This window comes from Andrographis paniculata, unplaced genomic scaffold, assembly GCF_009805555.1.
Source record: "Andrographis paniculata isolate CXL003 unplaced genomic scaffold, ASM980555v1 Contig78END, whole genome shotgun sequence".
NCBI classification, from domain to species: Eukaryota; Viridiplantae; Streptophyta; class Magnoliopsida; order Lamiales; family Acanthaceae; genus Andrographis; species Andrographis paniculata.
In genome coordinates, this window is record NW_026137615.1 from 2626863 (window position 1) to 2644079 (window position 17217).

The 17217-nt window shown below is 40.1% G+C and overlaps 1 protein-coding gene and 1 long non-coding RNA gene across 2 annotated transcripts; both read right to left on the reverse strand.

Annotated features, from left to right (window-relative positions):
- Window positions 1-96: 96 nt before the first annotated feature.
- LOC127239782 (WD repeat-containing protein VIP3) lies at window positions 97-3415 on the reverse strand. The gene is made up of 2 exons (XM_051258099.1): window positions 2997-3415; window positions 97-954 (listed from the first exon to the last, which is right to left on the reverse strand). Exons 1-2 carry the CDS (start codon window positions 3333-3335, stop codon window positions 322-324), a joined length of 972 nt encoding a protein of 323 aa, XP_051114056.1. The 5' UTR covers window positions 3336-3415; the 3' UTR covers window positions 97-321.
- Window positions 3416-7151: 3736 nt separating this feature from the next.
- LOC127239609 (uncharacterized) lies at window positions 7152-7525 on the reverse strand. Its single transcript, XR_007836161.1, has 3 exons — window positions 7465-7525; window positions 7305-7400; window positions 7152-7256 (listed from the first exon to the last, which is right to left on the reverse strand). It is a non-coding gene; the product is annotated as an uncharacterized LOC127239609 (long non-coding RNA).
- Window positions 7526-17217: the final 9692 nt, after the last annotated feature.

Here is a 17217-nt window from a genome sequence, read left to right on the forward strand (position 1 = left end):
TCTATTACGCTAAAAGTAATACTCCCTCCGTCACTCATTTCTTTTATATCTGACAAAGAAATGAGCACATAATTAAGCAACGGGAGAAGTAATAAATAAACAAATAAATAAATAAAATTAACTACGAAACACAAACATGAATTTCAATTTTCTAAACCAACATCAACAATGCACACAATTATAATAGCACAAACACAAGCCCTAAAACCACAGCCAAATTTTTGCACATAATTTTTATCATAGCAGCAAAGAAACCATATATTCAAAAACCAAATAGGGGTCAGGGATCAGCCATGTGTACCTTTTTTTTTCTCCAGAGGTTCAAGAATATCGATAGAACGCGACGCTCTTGTCGTCAGACACGCTGGCGAGCAGACAAGATCGCACGTCCGTCTGCAACGGAGGCCCGAAAGCCACTGTCCAAACCTGGTCCTCGTGGCTCGTCAAAATCTGGGTCGCGGCCCTCATCTTAAGATCCCACAGCCTAACCGTCTTGTCGCTCGATCCCGTCGCGATTGCCAACCCGTCGGGAGTGATGTCGACGCTCAGCACCCAGCTAGAGTGCCCGGAAAGGGAAGTAATCAAGGTTTTCCTCTCGGCGTCGTACATGTGGACTTGGCCGTCATCCGAGGCGGAGAAGAGCACTCGGGAATCGAGTGACGTCGGCGAGTAGACGAGACTCCGGACGGGCTTGGAGTGGCCTTCTAAGTGGTGCATGAATTTCGCGCGCACCACGTCGAAGATCGAGATGGTGCCGTCCATTGCACCGCAAGCTATTTGTTTTCCGTCGGGGCTCCATGCTACCGAGAGGGCGAATTTCTTGTTGCGACTTTTATCCGATGGCCTCGAGCCTTCCAGCCGAGGAGCTTCTAAGGAAGCTACTAGTTTCCATTCGGCAGTGTCCCATAGCTTCACTGAAGCACTTCCGCCGCCGGCTGCAGCCAATGTTGTGCCCTGTGTTACCAAAGTGCAAATGATTTAGTTACTATTTTTAAATGTCTTCCTTTTAAGACAAAGTTCTTAATATAATTTAGGATAAACTGATCCTTTAGTTATGTAACTAATCTTTTTATCATTTTAGTCCCGTAACTGAAGTTGTTGCAAGCTAGTTCTTAGAGTAGAAAAATTTAGAGATTTTAGTTCTCCGGCACCATAGATGCCTATGTGGCACCCATGTGGCTTGCCGGAAGACACGTGTCAAACACGTGGATTTTTATTTTTTAATTTCAATTTTCTTTTGAAAATTTTTAATTTTTACACAGAAGACAATAAATAAATCAAAAAGTTTTATAAATTTAAAAAAATAAAAATCCACATGTCCTCCGGATGTAGCTGACTTGGCGAATATGTATTCTCCGGCGAGTCGCGCAGGTGACGCATAGGCATCTCCGGCGTCGGAGGACTAAAAGCGCAAAAAATTTCAACTTACGGGACTAATTTGCGACAGACACTATTTACGAGACTATAACGATAAAAGGGTCCAGATACGGAACTAAAAAATCAGTTTACCCTATAATTTATAAATATAAATATAAACTATTCAAAATAATTATTTATGTGTTGTTACCCTATTCAGATTCAAACAAATCATATACAAAAAACCCTATAGCATATCCCTTAAATGACCAATCAATCTTATATCTAATGAAATCACTTAGACGTTCTATAACAACTTATTTAAAATCAAATGTAGGTTCAGAAAAATTGCCCTATTTGTTCTTATTCAAATATGCATATAACCTAAGTGTGCTCTCACATACTCAAGAAACTAAAATTAGATTTGACCAGAACAAGTATGAGTTTTCAAAAACGTCAATGGAAAGGAGGAAGATTGTGCGAAATCTATGACGTGCACCGTTAAGAATACCATTTTCGAATGATCTTGCAGAAATGCTTCTCATAATGACAAGATAAGGTTTGCATTTATGATGTCATTGATCCAAAAAACACAGCCAACCAAGATAAATAATTCCACGGGAACTTTAAGCATTAACTTCTGATAGAAATGGAACCGAACAAGGAAAGTAAAGAATTCCAGTTAGAAGGGTGGACACATAAAAGACTTCTAGACACCAGAAAATGCAGCTTTCATACTCTACAATTGGTAGTGATCATGCATTTGCATTGAATCACAACGCAAATATATATATATACATATATATATTTGTTCAACAACATAAAGCTAAATCGTTTTCTTATTACAAAAGGCAGAGGAAATTGTAATATAATTATTTTCGAGATGAAAAAACAAAACACTTAAAGGAGATACAAAGGAAGCATCATAGCGGAGCATTGAAAATTTAAACAACTTTCAAACTCAATCGAACTGAAATCCCATGGTTTTACAGTTACGAGAAAATGATTGACATTAATGATTACTGCGGGCAGAAGTATCACGGCACCATTACTCAGAATATCTTTTCATTAGTTAAGGCAAGCCAACACATTACATTCCGAATTTTCTGACAAGGATAAAGGATGTTAAAAGACATACATAACCCCATAGCATTATAGCATATACTACAACTGGCAATCGAATCTTCCAATTGGACAACATCAATTAATATTTTTTTCCATAATCAAACAGGATATGCATTTCATTACTGCTACATTCTACCTAACACTATGGCACATTCGATCACTTTTGAACTCAAATGAATTAAGAACAAGAGATTACTACTTCTGAAGATATGAGGTAGCAATTAGCCATAAACATTGTCATCTTCAAAATTTCTGCCATTTGAACAGTTTTCCTAATTAATTCCATACACTGGTGAATTTCCTCACTCCTAGAAGCTCTAAATTCATCAAATTTTCCCACAAAACAGACCTTTAAGAAGAAATGTTAGTCCTTCATAGCTAAACTACAAGACGAAATTCCTGCCACCACATTACTAGATCATAGTGTTTTATATTTGCGATTACATAAATCGACACAACAAAGAAAGCAGAAAAACCCACGAGTAATAATTGAAATCTCTAATACCGATCATCACCTGAGGATTGAACTGCACTTGCCACACTTCAGACGGTGGCGCCTCCAGAGTCGCAATGGTGTTGTTGGTGGCGACGTCAAACACGCGTATGTAGCTGTCAATGGAAGACGACGCCGCGATTCTCCCGGATGGGTGGGCAGCGATCGACACAACGCCGAGTTGGTGGCCGGTGTTCGTCTGGACCTTCTGAGGACCCTCCGGATTCCACAGGCGCACCGTTTCGTCAAGTGAGCCTGTAAGGAGCAGCGGCGCCGAAGCCTCCGTCGCCGGAACCCACGCCGCCGTCCAGACGGAGTCGTCGTGGGCGTTCTGTACGGTGTTCAACGGCGCAAGCTTCATGATTTCGAGAAGGTTCGGTGGAAGTAAAACCCTAGCAGAGCGGGAGAGAGTAAAACTACACAGAGATGGACTAATGTGAAATTTTTATGAACTGTTGGGCATATATATGGAATAAACACGAAATAAAATTATGTAGAATATTGAGGACTGATATGTAAAGTAAATACTGTTGTATTTATATTAACGGGACTTGTTGCCAAGATCACACACAGACAGTCATTACCTTTTTAAGAAACTTACTCCGTCCGTCCCAAACAATCTGACATTTTTTATTTTTATTTTTTTTTTGGTATATCTCAAACATCCTGCAATATTTTTAAAATATGAAATAATTAATTATACTTAATCTTCAACCCCACTCTTTATCCTCTCACATCATCCAAATAAAAAAATAAAATATATATTTCTCTCACCATCACATCACCTAATTTCTAAATTATCCTACTTAATACTATCAACCTAAAAATCCATGCCAAAAACAAATATTGCACCTTATTTGGAACGGAGGGAATATTAGTTATTACCTCCCAAGAAAAAACAAATTAATTAATTATTAGAAATGAAATCTCAAAATCCAAAATTTTAAATTTAATAAAAATTTATCTATAATGTTATGACTCATGTTATTACATGAGTAGGTGTCATCCTAATTTATAATCATATTATGTATTAATGACTAATCTTTTGTAGAAGTCCTATAAATATGAGTTGTTTGAATTCAGTGTTTAATCTTTATTTTTTGTGTTTCACTTTTATGTCTATGCGAAATTATTTTATTTTTTTTATTATTTTAGAACTTTAAATTAATTATATTAAAAATAGTTTAGTTCTTCGGTGCTGAACTTGTCATGCTGCCCACACAAGTTATTGATGCGGTCACCATCTAGATGTCATACATCATATGACTATTTTAGCGAATTCTAGTAAAAAAAATTTACTTATCAGAATATTTCACACGCATCCATTAAAAATATTTAAATGATAAATGATACGGATTAAAAAGAACAGTTTGCTTCTTTTTTTTAATATTAAAAATACAATCAAATATTATTATATGAAAACTTTAAATTTCGATGCAACCGACCACTTCACATAAATAATACTCCCTCTGTCCCGGAACTATAGTCTTGGTTGTGTTGGACACGAGATTAAAGGAATATTTATATTATATTGATAGTGGGTAAATAGTATAGGTAAAAGATATTTTTGCCTTTTGTGAGTGTATTAGTGTGAAAAGTAGTGATAATTGTGTAATAATAATGAAAAAGTAATGATAATTATGCAGTGATATGATTATTTATGAAAATAAAACTATTGTTTTGGGACAGACAAAAATAGTAAATAAGATTATTGTATTGAGACGGAAGGAGTGGTAATAATAATAAAATCTGATGACCTCTGTGGAAATACAATTAATACTCATTGCAATTACTTAAAGCACCCATTGCAATTACTTTCTTCATTGTCTCTATCGTCATCACGTCTGTTACTTTTATGGAAATACAGTTAATACTCGTTTATTACTTTTATGAAAAATTCATTACCTTTATAAAAATAATAAATAAATAATGATTTAATTAATTTTAACTTAAAATTTAAGATTTTTAAAAATTAACTTTATAAAAATTAAAATCATGACTAGCCTATATGTTTTTCTATTTTTTTTATATGTCTAATTTTAACATTTAAAATTTTATATTCAATCTATTTTCAACTAGTTCTTTAAAAAAATTATCGGAAACGAAGAATTATTCCGATAATATATTAATTCGAGTTTATTTCAATCATTCAGATTTTAAAATGCAACTAATTTTATAAATTCGAATAATTTTAATATTTTATAATATAAAAATTTATATAATATTATTATAGTTTATATAAATTAATATTTTAAAAATATCCATTTTTCTATTTTGATCCGTCCCATAACAAAGTATCTATTTTTTATTATTTTTTTTTAATTGTACAATCTACCTAACGTTACAAATACCCTTCCAATTTACAATATATTACACAAATGTCATTGTCTTTATATCATACAATACTAATAGGGGTAATTTAGTCTTTTTATCTTCATTTTTACTTTATCTCAATATAATATTAATATTTCTAAAATTCCGTACAAAAAACAAATTGATATATAGATAAAGGACATATAGAGTATTACATAATAAATATTATTAGATAATTAAATATATAAAAATAAATAATTATGATGAATTTTATAAAAATATAAAAGTAATAGGTAAAAGTGATGATGCTGTAATGGGTGTTAAAACAAGTAATTTGAATTTTAATGTAAATATAATGTGAATGAGGGAAATAAAAAGGTAATCCAACAAACACACTTTCATTAACAAATGCTCTTATAGTCATATGTTTAATACCATATCTATTTATAGTTGAATACAAGTTTTAATAAAAATAATAATTATTCTTTTATATTAAAAAAATATGCTAAAATAAAAAGCAAAAATATATTTGATGACAATAAAAATAGAAATAAATTTGAATGACAAATATTACTCCACTCTGTTTCACTTGTTCACTATTGCTACTTAGTCTGTGCCACTTTGTCTTTGTTTTTAAAAATATAATTATACATTTTTATTATATTTAAAATTTAAAATTTATATTTTTTTATTTTATTTTTATTACATTAAACTATTTACTTATCTTGATTTTAATTTATAATTATTTATATTAAATCATAATTTTTTTTACTTAAATTTATTAATTATTTACTAATTACACACTATTAAAACTCTGTCTAGCTAAAGCAAACAAATTATGTGAGACAAATAAAATATAAATTAATGAAAAAATATTTTACAATTCCATGAAATTCATACAAATTTATAATAACTCAATTGAATTTATGAAAATCTGTTTAAAGCAATTAATAAAATTCAACAAATTATGCATGAACTATATAGATTTTTTAAAATAATTGGAAATTTATAAAAAATTTAAAACCCAATAAAATCTACAGCCGTCAAAATGGGTTGAGTCCGTCGGGTTAGCCCGCCCCGCCTTATTTTTAAGGAGGGTTGGGTTGTGATTTTTTAAGCCCGTTAAAATGCGGGCCTAAATGAGCCAACCGGCATGGACCGCGGGTTGAGGGTGGGTTAGCTCGCAGTGGGACGGGTTAGCCCGCGGGTCAAGTAAATATAATAATTAGTACTCACTCGTCTAACTAAATGTATTTTTTTACCACTTTTACTGTCATATTAAAAAATTATAATAAAACTAATCAAATATTAATATAATAATATATTTTAATTTTTTATAAATTACAAAACATACTGTTGATGTATTTTTTCAACAAAAATAAAGTAAAATTCAAAGATATAGAAAATATCCTTAAACTTGATTAATTAGTGCCTGAGATTAGGAATCTCTAAACACTGAAGTACAGAAAATAAACTGGAAAATAAAAGACTGAAATTTAAAGTGGTGATCCCCAAATCTGACTTTGCTTTGTTGAAGTTGATTGAAGATGCCTTGCTAAATGATGATCCAAATCCTTAAATATTCCCTGGGAAACCGTACTGAAAACCGTCACCCGAACGGTTACAACGTCTCCTTCTCAACCGTCTTCCAACCTTTCTCATGCTGACACGTGTCCCCAGCAGACCAAAATTCCCTATATTTCACTCCTTGAGCCGACCACAGACCTTCCGCTCTTTTGGCCCGACTTCGTCCTTCGTCAAACCTACTTCTTCGCCCGACCCCACTTGGGCCGACCTCCATATCAACCGCCCCCTGTCTTTGATCAAAGGCCTCCGCGTTTGTCCGACTCCTCCTTCTATCCGACCTACAGTTTACCCGACCTGCGGATATCCCATCTCGACGACTTTCCGTCTCGAGGACCTCCCGACTTGAAAACCTTCCGACTCATCGTCTTTCCGTCTTGCGGACCTCCCGACCTGAAGACCTTCCGACTTGAGGTTTTTCCGTCTTGCGGACCTCCCGACCTGAAGACCTTCCGACTTGAGGTCTTTCCGTCTTGCGGACCTCCCGACCTGAAGACCTTCCGACTTGAGGTCTTTCCGTCTTGCGGACCTTCCGACCTGAAGACCTTCCGACTTGAGGTCTTTCCATCTTGAGAGCCTCCCGACCTGAAGACCTTCCGACCTGAGGTCTTTCCGTCCTGAGGACCTACCGACCTAAGAACCTTCCGTCCTGAGGTCCTACCGACCTAAGAACCTTCCGTCCTGAGGTCTTTCCGTCCTGAGGACCTACCGACCTATATTTTCCTTAGAAATAAATAAATAAATTTATTTTCCTTGATTTCCTCACGGTGTCCTTCAGCCAGTTCAATCAACCCTATTGCCAGGCCCATTCTTCTTTTTACCTTGGGCTTTTAACCTAATTCTAAATTTCGTACGTAACAACTTGCCCGCCGCCAAGGGACTTTCAAACGCCATTTAACAATCAATGTTTGGAAGTTCATAAAGCACTACCTCCTTAGAAACTACACCAGTTACTGCAACACTCCTGGTTAACTTCCTTCTTCGCAATACAAGCCTGTGTGAATCACAACCCCAAAACATTCTAACTATGGCGAATCAATTCATTCCTGCCCTTCCTTTCGACGGAACCCTTCCAGAAGGTCCATTTTCAGCCTCGAAAGTACTAACTTCGACGATCCGTCCATATTGCACTACTCCTGAAGATTCAAATCGGATGAGGGAAGTTTTGGAATCTCGCAACTCCTTGGCTATCAACAATCCCAACTACCAAGCAGTTCGCATCCGAGACAGCATCAAGACCCATCTCACAGACCCAAAAGATCTGTATCGTGCTTGGTATCGACGAGTAGCAGAACACTTCCAGACCCAATGGCGATCCCAAAAGATCGACCAAGCAATACTACTGTCCACCATGCCTATCAACCTGCATGAGAATGTGCTGTTGGCCATGTCCGCCTTCTGGAATGCGGAAAATGGGACTTTCCTTTTGCCATCGGCCCCCTTTGGCCCAACTCTTATGGACGTGGCCATGATCGCACATCTCCCAGTCGTGGGTGAAGACCCTGTAATGGGAGCCCTAGATGGGCAGGAGCCATCAGAAGACCATCCGGGATGGTCTTTACAAGGTGTGAAGGAATGGGGTTGGACAAAGTTCGCAACCGACCAGCAAGGGGCTCCAGGGACTCCTGTAACCGACCGGGAGCATACTGCCTTTATCCTGTTCTGGCTTTGTAGGTACGTCATTGTTTCCCCTTCCAAAAGTGTTCTTCCTTCTCACCTCGACCTGGCCATTCATATTGCGTCAGGTCGGTTCTTCTCCCTTGGTACTCTATTTTTGGCCAATCTGTTTGAAGGACTCACCAGGGTTAGCCTTCGTTTAACAGATAACGATAATAGGAAATTAGACACTGCCGCGTCGGGTCCTTTTTGGTTTTTAGAACTTTGGTTCCGTCTTTACTTCCCCAACGCGTTTAACTTAGGATCTCCGCCCACTATGCCAACATCTGAAAAACATTTAGGATTAGTCCTCAACCGACTCTGCTCAGGACGCAATAAACTCCAATCTTCCGATCTCATAATAACCGCCATTTTAACAGATACCCGCAGTAACTCTCGATTTTCTATGTATAAAAAGTATGCGGGTTATGCTCCCGACCATTTTTGGCCCTTTCCAGTACCAAACCCGCTTCCGACTCCTGAGCCTTGTCCTCATCCCACCTATCCTTTCGCCTGGGACGTCGCTCTCAAACCCAGGTCTCTTTTTAGTAGCAAGAAACTTGATAAAAAAGGGCAGAAAACTTTTTACACTTTTAACTATGAACCTCAATTCATGGCGCGCCAGTTCGGCTGTTGCCAAGGTATCCCTGGACCCGTCGCGTGTCCCCAAATAATTTTTCAAAGTCCCGACCGACGAGTCCTTCCTAATTCAATCCCTTCTTATATCTCCCAGCTCACCACGTATATAATTTCCAATTCTTATATTCCTTTCCGCTCCAACCCTGAGATCGTAGATACTTTCAATGAATGGTGGTCGGTTGTATGGTCCCTGATATCCCCTGATGAGGGTCGGTTGCTGAACATACTCCTTCCTCCCCAAGGACTGGTTCTAGGGGCGGCGAGACATACTAGCACCCAACAACAAACAACCGCCCCGGGAATCGGATCTGGTGGTCCCACGCGCAAAAGAAAAACTTCCCAGCTGCAAACACCCCCGACCTCGGAGACCGACCAGCAAACACTAGCAGACCTTGGAATAAATAGGACGTCAGCAAGGACCCGACCCCGAATTGGTAATGTTTCTTAACACCGTGAACCGATTCACTATATCGTAACTTTGATTTTACTCATTTCATTCTCCAGAACCGACCTTGGTGACATCGACCATGCAACCGACGCCAGCACCAACCGACCATTCAATCGGGCCTTTGGTCCAGACCAATTTGCCAATGAGCAGTCGGGCGGAGGACCCGACGCGGAGGCAAACTCTTCCTCCCGCACCGAGGAGTGGTCGGGCCAGGCCCCCGACCAGGAGACAATCTTTACCAGCAGTGCCTATAGAACCAGTAAGTTCCTTTATCAGCAAGACTTAGGATTCGGATGATCAACCTTAATATATTGAACAACAAACATCTTCATGATTTTTCCACAGACACCTTCACCCATCCCATCAGCAGCAGGGGTCTCTTCTGACAGCGAGGGGACTACTTCCCAGATGGGTCGGCCGCCATACATGGCATCAGACTCATCTATGTCAAAGGAAGAACCAGCCGCCCTCGCCGAAGCTGACCCTCAAAACGACATCCCTGATGCTGCTGATCCCGCAATCGAAGGTGCCCCAGAGATCCTGGCTGCAGTGGCTCTAGAGGTAGCCGTCCAACCTGCAGCCGCCCTACCAGCAGCGGCGCTCCCTCTAGCTATCGAATGGCAGGCAGAAGAACCACCTGTGGCAGCCCAACCTCCAGAAATGGAAGAAATGTCTTCATCCGATTCGGAGACTTCTGTGAATTTGGTAAGATTAGACCAATCCATGCCATAACTTTTCTTTCGAAAAACACTAACTGTTTCAAATACTACTTTCCATAGGGACCCAGGTCGGCACCTCAGCGACCATTCGCAGCAGCCGACGAGTCGGCTGCTGTTATACCAGCTGTCTGCCCAACTCGACCGACCTCATTGCTGCCCCCCTCACTGACAGCAGTCCGCCCAGAGGTACCACATATTTTCTCCGAACAAATTTGCAACTCCCTTGGAATATTTATTGACATTGTAGGACTTGCAGGGGCCTTCGGACTTAGCTGTCCTATCGACTGTTCCGGTTCCAGCGGAGGCCCAGACTGTGTTCACTGAGGCCATTAACCGTCCCCTGTCCGAATTAAGGTCCGACTTATTGGACAAGCTCATTCAGACGGTTGGTGGCCTTCTTTATTACACTCCAACGGAATCACCAGCCGTCCCCATTCTGCATCGGCTGATGGAAAGACTTACAGAGCTCAAGACTGAAGTATTAGTCATTGGACTCCTGTCAGCTGAAACCCCCCAGCCCGACTTCGATCAAACAGCGCTGGAGAATTCTTTGGCTAAGACCCGAGAATCCCTCAAGCAGACTACTGGAAGGCTGGGTGGTCTCCTTAACACGAAAGCTCAAGTTGATGAAGCTATTCAGAAAAAGGAGGCAGAATTGCGGGAGCTGAGGAAAGAACAGTCTACCCTGGATAAGCAAATTATCAATGAGCAGCGCCTGATTGAGCAGTACACCAAGAATGAAGCTGAATTGGATCAAGAGCTGAAAACCCAAGCCCGATCCCAATTCATCATAAGATATCAGACGGCTGCCAATACCAGAAGGCTATCCAGGGATGAAATCAAATGGACCCATATAAAAACTGCCCTAGGGGCATTGTTGTAATACTTCCCCCTTTGTAACAACAATTGACTTAGTAATCCATTTTTTCTTTCATCTCACAAAACAAGGATCACCTTTCAATTTCCAACTTTGTAGGAATAGAAACAAACTCCTTCTTTAAAAGAACATTGTTTCTCACATTTTAAGAAACACATTCCAAGGCATATTTTGAAAATCACAACACTTAAAGTGTTAACGAACATGGCGAATGACCGACCTTATGTTCCATCAAACAATTGGCAGGGTGTTCTTCAACCCTTCTTTGTGGGTAATCACCCTATTGGAGGCCATGCAGAAGACTTGTTACATATACTCAAGCAACTAGACTTCAAATTCCGATTCTCCCAACGAGGAAGAAGAACCATTCATCGCGTCATCCGCCTAATGGAAAAAATCATTGAGGGATATGAACCTCTTCGTGACATCCTCAGCCGCATTCCTGATCTCCATCATCACATGGAAATGATTGAAAATCATGCAGCAACCATACTTCCAGACCTTGGTTGGGATAACATATTTTCCAATCAACGAAAAGTCTTCTCAAGATTACGGACCATTGTTGATCGTGAACATCAAGCCATAACAGACATGCAAGCACGTACCCATCAAGATTTAGATGAAATGCAAAGCCAATGGGAAAGGTATCGACCAGATTTGGAAGATCTTATTGAAGAAGAACCAGAGCTAATATCCACTCACTGGGATGAAAAGTCTGATTCAGAGGCAGAAAATTTCTCACAACTACACGATGACTAACAGAAATGAACCTTTCCGTAGGTTCGAACCCCACCAATGGGTTCTGAATAATATTTTGTTTCAGGCAGTCTTATTATCTGAAAAGGCAGGATAATACCTCTTCAGATATTTAGCATTAATACAATCATGTACTCTCCTACCTTCATGATTTACAATAATGAACGCGCCATTTCCAATATCTTTTTGAACAATGTATGGTCCTTCCCAATTCGGTGACCACTTTCCCAATTGATCAGTTTTCTTATATGTAGGAAGAATGGTCTTCCAGACTAGGTCTCCTTTTTGGAATGTCCTGTGAAGAACTTTCTTTCCGTAACTCCTTGCTCTGATTTCACTCTGTTTCACACTTCGATCTATTGCATGGAGACGGTTAACATCCAAATCTTCTAACTGCTGCAACATAAGTTGTTGGTATTCCTTTGTAAGATCACTATCAGTAAATTCTGTTCGGCCAGATGATACTCGAATTTCGGCTGGTAAAACAGCATCTTGACCAAACGTAAGTTGGTAAGGTGAGAACCCTGTGGCCGTATTTCTGGTATTTCTATGTGCCCATAAAGCCTGAGACAATAACAAATGCCACTTTCTTGGGTTCCCTTCAATCATCTTCTTTATAATCCCAATGATAATCTTATTTGCTGCTTCCGCCTGTCCATTGGCTTGGGGATAATAAGGTGAAGAATGATGTAACCGAACACCGAATTCTGCCAAGAAATTAGAAAACTTTTCCCCTGTAAAGACCAAGCCTTGGTCGGTTGTTATAGACTGAGGAATACCATATCTGTAAATAATTTGGTTCAAAACGAAGTCTATCACTTCTTTCTGATCCACATTTTTCAAAGCAACTGCTTCTACCCATTTGGTAAAGTAATCAGTCGCGACCAATATGAAACAATGATGTTTCGATGAAGCAGGATGTATCTTACCAATAATATCCATAGCCCATGATTTAAAAGGCCATGGTTTTGCCAAAAATTGCAATTCGGTTACTGGCAAATGATTTAAGTTTCCATGTCTTTGACATTCCTGACAGCCCTTGGCAAATTGTATGCAATCTTCAAAAATCTTTGGCCAGAAAAACCCCAAACGATGAATGGCCCATCTCATATTCAGACCTGCTCGATGAGCTCCACATATCCCACCATGTACTTCTGTCATCACTTTTAGAGCTTCTTTAGATCCCAAGCATTTCAAAAGTAAACCTTCAAATGATCTCTTGTACAAAATTCCATTTATCAATTGAAAACGTAAAGCCTTCAATCGTATCGCAATTGAAACACTCGCACCAGGATTCTGTAAATACAGGATAAGCTCTGTTCTCCAATCGGGCACTGTTTCGCCATCGGACTTCTGTCCGATAATAACTTCGCAATCGGGTTCCTGACCGACCGTCTCCTGCCCGAACATAACTTCACAATCGGGCTCCTGACCGACAGCCTCTTGCTCGACCGTAACTTCGCAGTCGGGCTCCTGTCCAATATCCTCTTGCCCGACCATAACTTCGCAGTCGGGCTCCTGTCCAATATCCTCTTGCCCGACCGTAACTTCGCAGTCGGGCTCCTGTCCAATATCCTCTTGCCCGACCGTAACTTCGCAGTCGGACTCCTGACCGATATCCTCTTGCCCGACCGTAACTTCGCAGTCGGACTCCTGACCGATATCCTCTTGCCCGACCGTAACTTCGCAGTCGGACTCCTGACCGATATCCTCTTGCCCGACCGTAACTTCGCAGTCGGACTCCTGACCGATATCCTCTTGCCCGACCATAACTTCGCAGTCGGGCTCCTGTCCAATATCCTCTTGCCCGACCGTAACTTCGCAGTCGGGCTCCTGTCCAATATCCTCTTGCTCGACCGTAACTTCGCAGTCGGGCTCCTGTCCAATATCCTCTTGCCCGACCATTCGGTCACATATTGGGTCTGTCTTTTCTTCTATGCCCGACTTGACCTCCGACCACATATCCTCCAGAATTCCTTTACAGGCCCTTTGAGCCAACTCATCGGCACGTTGGTTTTCTTTCCTCGGAATGAACTCAATTATTACTTCTGAGATTTTCGTCAGTAACCGACCCACAATGTCCCTGTATCTGCGAAGATGAGGGTAATTACAAACATATTGATTGTTTACCTGGTTGACTACTAATTGAGAATCCCCCCTTATGATTACAGACTGGACCTTCCTGGCTATTAAAGCCTCCAGACCCAAAATTAAAGCCTCATATTCTGCCGAATTATGGGTCATGGCTTCCAATCGTAATTGTAAGTTGATCTTTTGACCATCAGGTCCTTGCAAAAAGACCCCTGCCCCTGATTTGTTTCCAGAGGTAGAACCATCAAAGAACATCAACCATGTTCTGGTACTTATATATGGCATACATCCGACCTGAAGATTATCCAAATATGATGAACGACCAAGTGGTCGGACACTATCACAAAGAGAATACCCGACTTGTGAGAATTCTGCCAAGAAGTCGGCTACTGCTTGTCCCTTAATTGCCCTCAGCGGGGAATGTTGAAGATCGAAAGGGGCCAATTTGATGGCCCATTTCATGAGTCTGCCCTTCATAGTAGGTCTCTGTAAAATCAATTTGATGAGATCCACCTTTGATATGACCTCAACTCTTCTGGGCAGCAAATAATGCTCGAGTTTAGTGCAAGCGAAGACCAATGAATAACACATTTTTTCTGGCATAGTGTAATTCAGTTCTGGTCCTGTAAGGGTTTTACTGAGATAGTAAATTGCCCTTTCCTTCCCGTCATCACCATCCTGCGCCAATAAACAACTAACCACTTCATATGTATTTGCCAAATAAAGTTTGAGTGGCCGACCTTGTTTAGGAGGCATCAAGACTGGAGGGTGAACCAATGCCTGCTTGATAGCATCTAAAGCCGTTTGTTGGTCGGGACCCCATTCAAAGGCAATTTTTCCAGCTTTCAACAATTTAGTAATGGGTCTGACCTTGCCAGCAGCATTAGAAATGAAACGCCTCAAATAATTCACCTTACCCAACAAACTTTGGATTTCTTTAACCGTCTTGGGTGGCCGACTATCAAGAATGGCTTTAGCCTTATTGGCATCAATTTCAATTCCTCTCTCATGAACTAAGAATCCTAGAAAGCTCCCGGCTGATATTCCAAAAGCACATTTGGTTGGATTCATCTTCAACTTGTACTTCTTTATTCTTTCAAATGCCTCTTCAAGATCTCTCAAATGTTCGTCAAAACTGGCAGATTTAACTATAACATCATCAATATACACTTCCATAGATCTGCCAATTAAATCATGAAAGATTGAATTCATGGCTCTTTGGTAAGTTGCCCCTGCATTCTTTAACCCGAATGGCATGACTGTCCATTCATAAATACCCAAAGCTCCTGGGCATCTGAATGCTGTCTTAGGAATGTCTTCTTCTGCCAAGAATATTTGGTTATAACCTGCATAACCATCCATCAGACTAAGGATTTTATGCCCTGCTGCTGCATCTATCAACATGTCGGCCATAGGCATCACATATTCATCCTTAGGGGTAGCTAGATTCAAATCCCTGAAATCGATGCATATCCTAATCTTACCATTTTTCTTGACCACTGGCACAATATTAGCCAGCCACTCCGCATAACGGCAAGGCTGAATAAACCCCACTTTGAGAAGTTTTTGGATTTCTTCCTTGATTTGAGGCATTAGGTCCGGGCTCATTCGCCTTGGAGGTTGTTTGTAAGGTTTACAACCTTCTTTGATAGGCAATCGATGCTCTATTAGACTTCTTGTCAAACCAGGCATCTCTGAATAATCCCACGCTAAACAATCAATGTTGTTTCTAATAACTTCAAGCATCATTTTTTGTTGCTCTTTAGACAAATAACCACTTAACCTGATCACTTTTGGAACCAATTCGGTTCCTAAATTAAACTCCAATAACGGGTCTTGTGATGAAGCTGTTGGTTCTGTTTTTTCTAATAAGTCGGGCCAACGAAATAGTTCATCTTCTTGGAGGTGAACATCCAGAATCTCTTTATTATTTTCTACTTTATGTAATAACTGTTTTAAATAGAACTTATTAATAAGAGAACTACATACTTCTAAAGTTGTATCTTCCATAACAAACAACTTATACGGAAATGGGTGTGGCTTTATCATGAGCCATACAATAAAGGTGTTCTTTTAATAGAACATCGAGTTCTGGCCAGTGACTTTATAACCCTTGTTTGGGTATTCCTTGGCCATATACAACTGAGACATCGGAGCCAAATGACTAGAATAAAACACTGACTCTTCCACTTGTTCTGTTATGTCGAATGGGTTGTCATTCGCTTCCATTTTAAAGACCTGATTTCCTTCCCAGAACATTAACTGTTGGTGCAAGGTTGATGGCACACATTGAGAGGCATGAATCCAATCTCGTCCCAACAAAAGAGAGTATGTAGTATCTGCGTCCACAATAAAGAAAACAGTGGAAATTTTCTTTGGTCCGACCTCAATTGTGGCAACCATCATACCTTCAGGCTTGGTCGGCTGCCCTGTAAAACTTGTCATTTCGAACTCCACAGGGGACAGATCATGAATTCCTTTCCCTAGCTTCTTGAGAGTCTTCAATGGCATAACATTAAAGACTGCTCCATTATCCACGAAAACCTTTGTGATTGGTTTCCCACAAATGTGAGCATTAACATACAGAGGTTTCAAATGGGAGTTCGCACCCTCTGGAATAGGAGGAAACACAATTGAAGGTGCTTCCGACTGAGGCTCAGAATCTGTAATCTTTGCCCACTCTGTTTCCTCTAATTCGTCATCTGCCAAGAATGCCCATAAAGGTTCGTCCATAGTATCATCTACCAGACTCGCCCACGTCGGTTCATCACTCATCTGGTTAATCTCTGTCATTCGACAAGGGATTCGTGGTCCCAGACGAGATTTAACAGATCTTGAATTTTCCTCTGTAGGTACCACTTCTTCCTTTGTCTTATCCCGAGATCGAGATTGAACCGTCAAAGATTCGATACGGAATTCTTCAAGAGATGGATTGATGTTGATTCGTTCACAATGTTGGCATCTAAAACCTTTAATTATTTCATCTTCCACACCTTTACCTTTCCCCAGTCCCGACGAACCTCTTTTGGTATGGTCGGAAGCGCCTAATCCGTCATTCGGTTGCTTTCCTGACCAGACCCGACTGGACCGACCAACTGGAGACTGAATGGTTATTCCCTGCTCGTTGGTCGTTTGTTCTGTAAAGATCCGAATGGACTGA

Bases quoted from the DNA above. Each gene is read 5' to 3' on its own strand.
- LOC127239782 (XM_051258099.1), bottom strand. From the start codon at position 3,335: ATGAAGCTTGCGCCGTTGAACACCGTACAGAACGCCCACGACGACTCC. The intron at 955-2,996 runs GTGATGATCGGT...TTGGTAACACAG, and splicing joins AAGTGCAGTTCAATCCTCAG to GGCACAACATTGGCTGCAGC.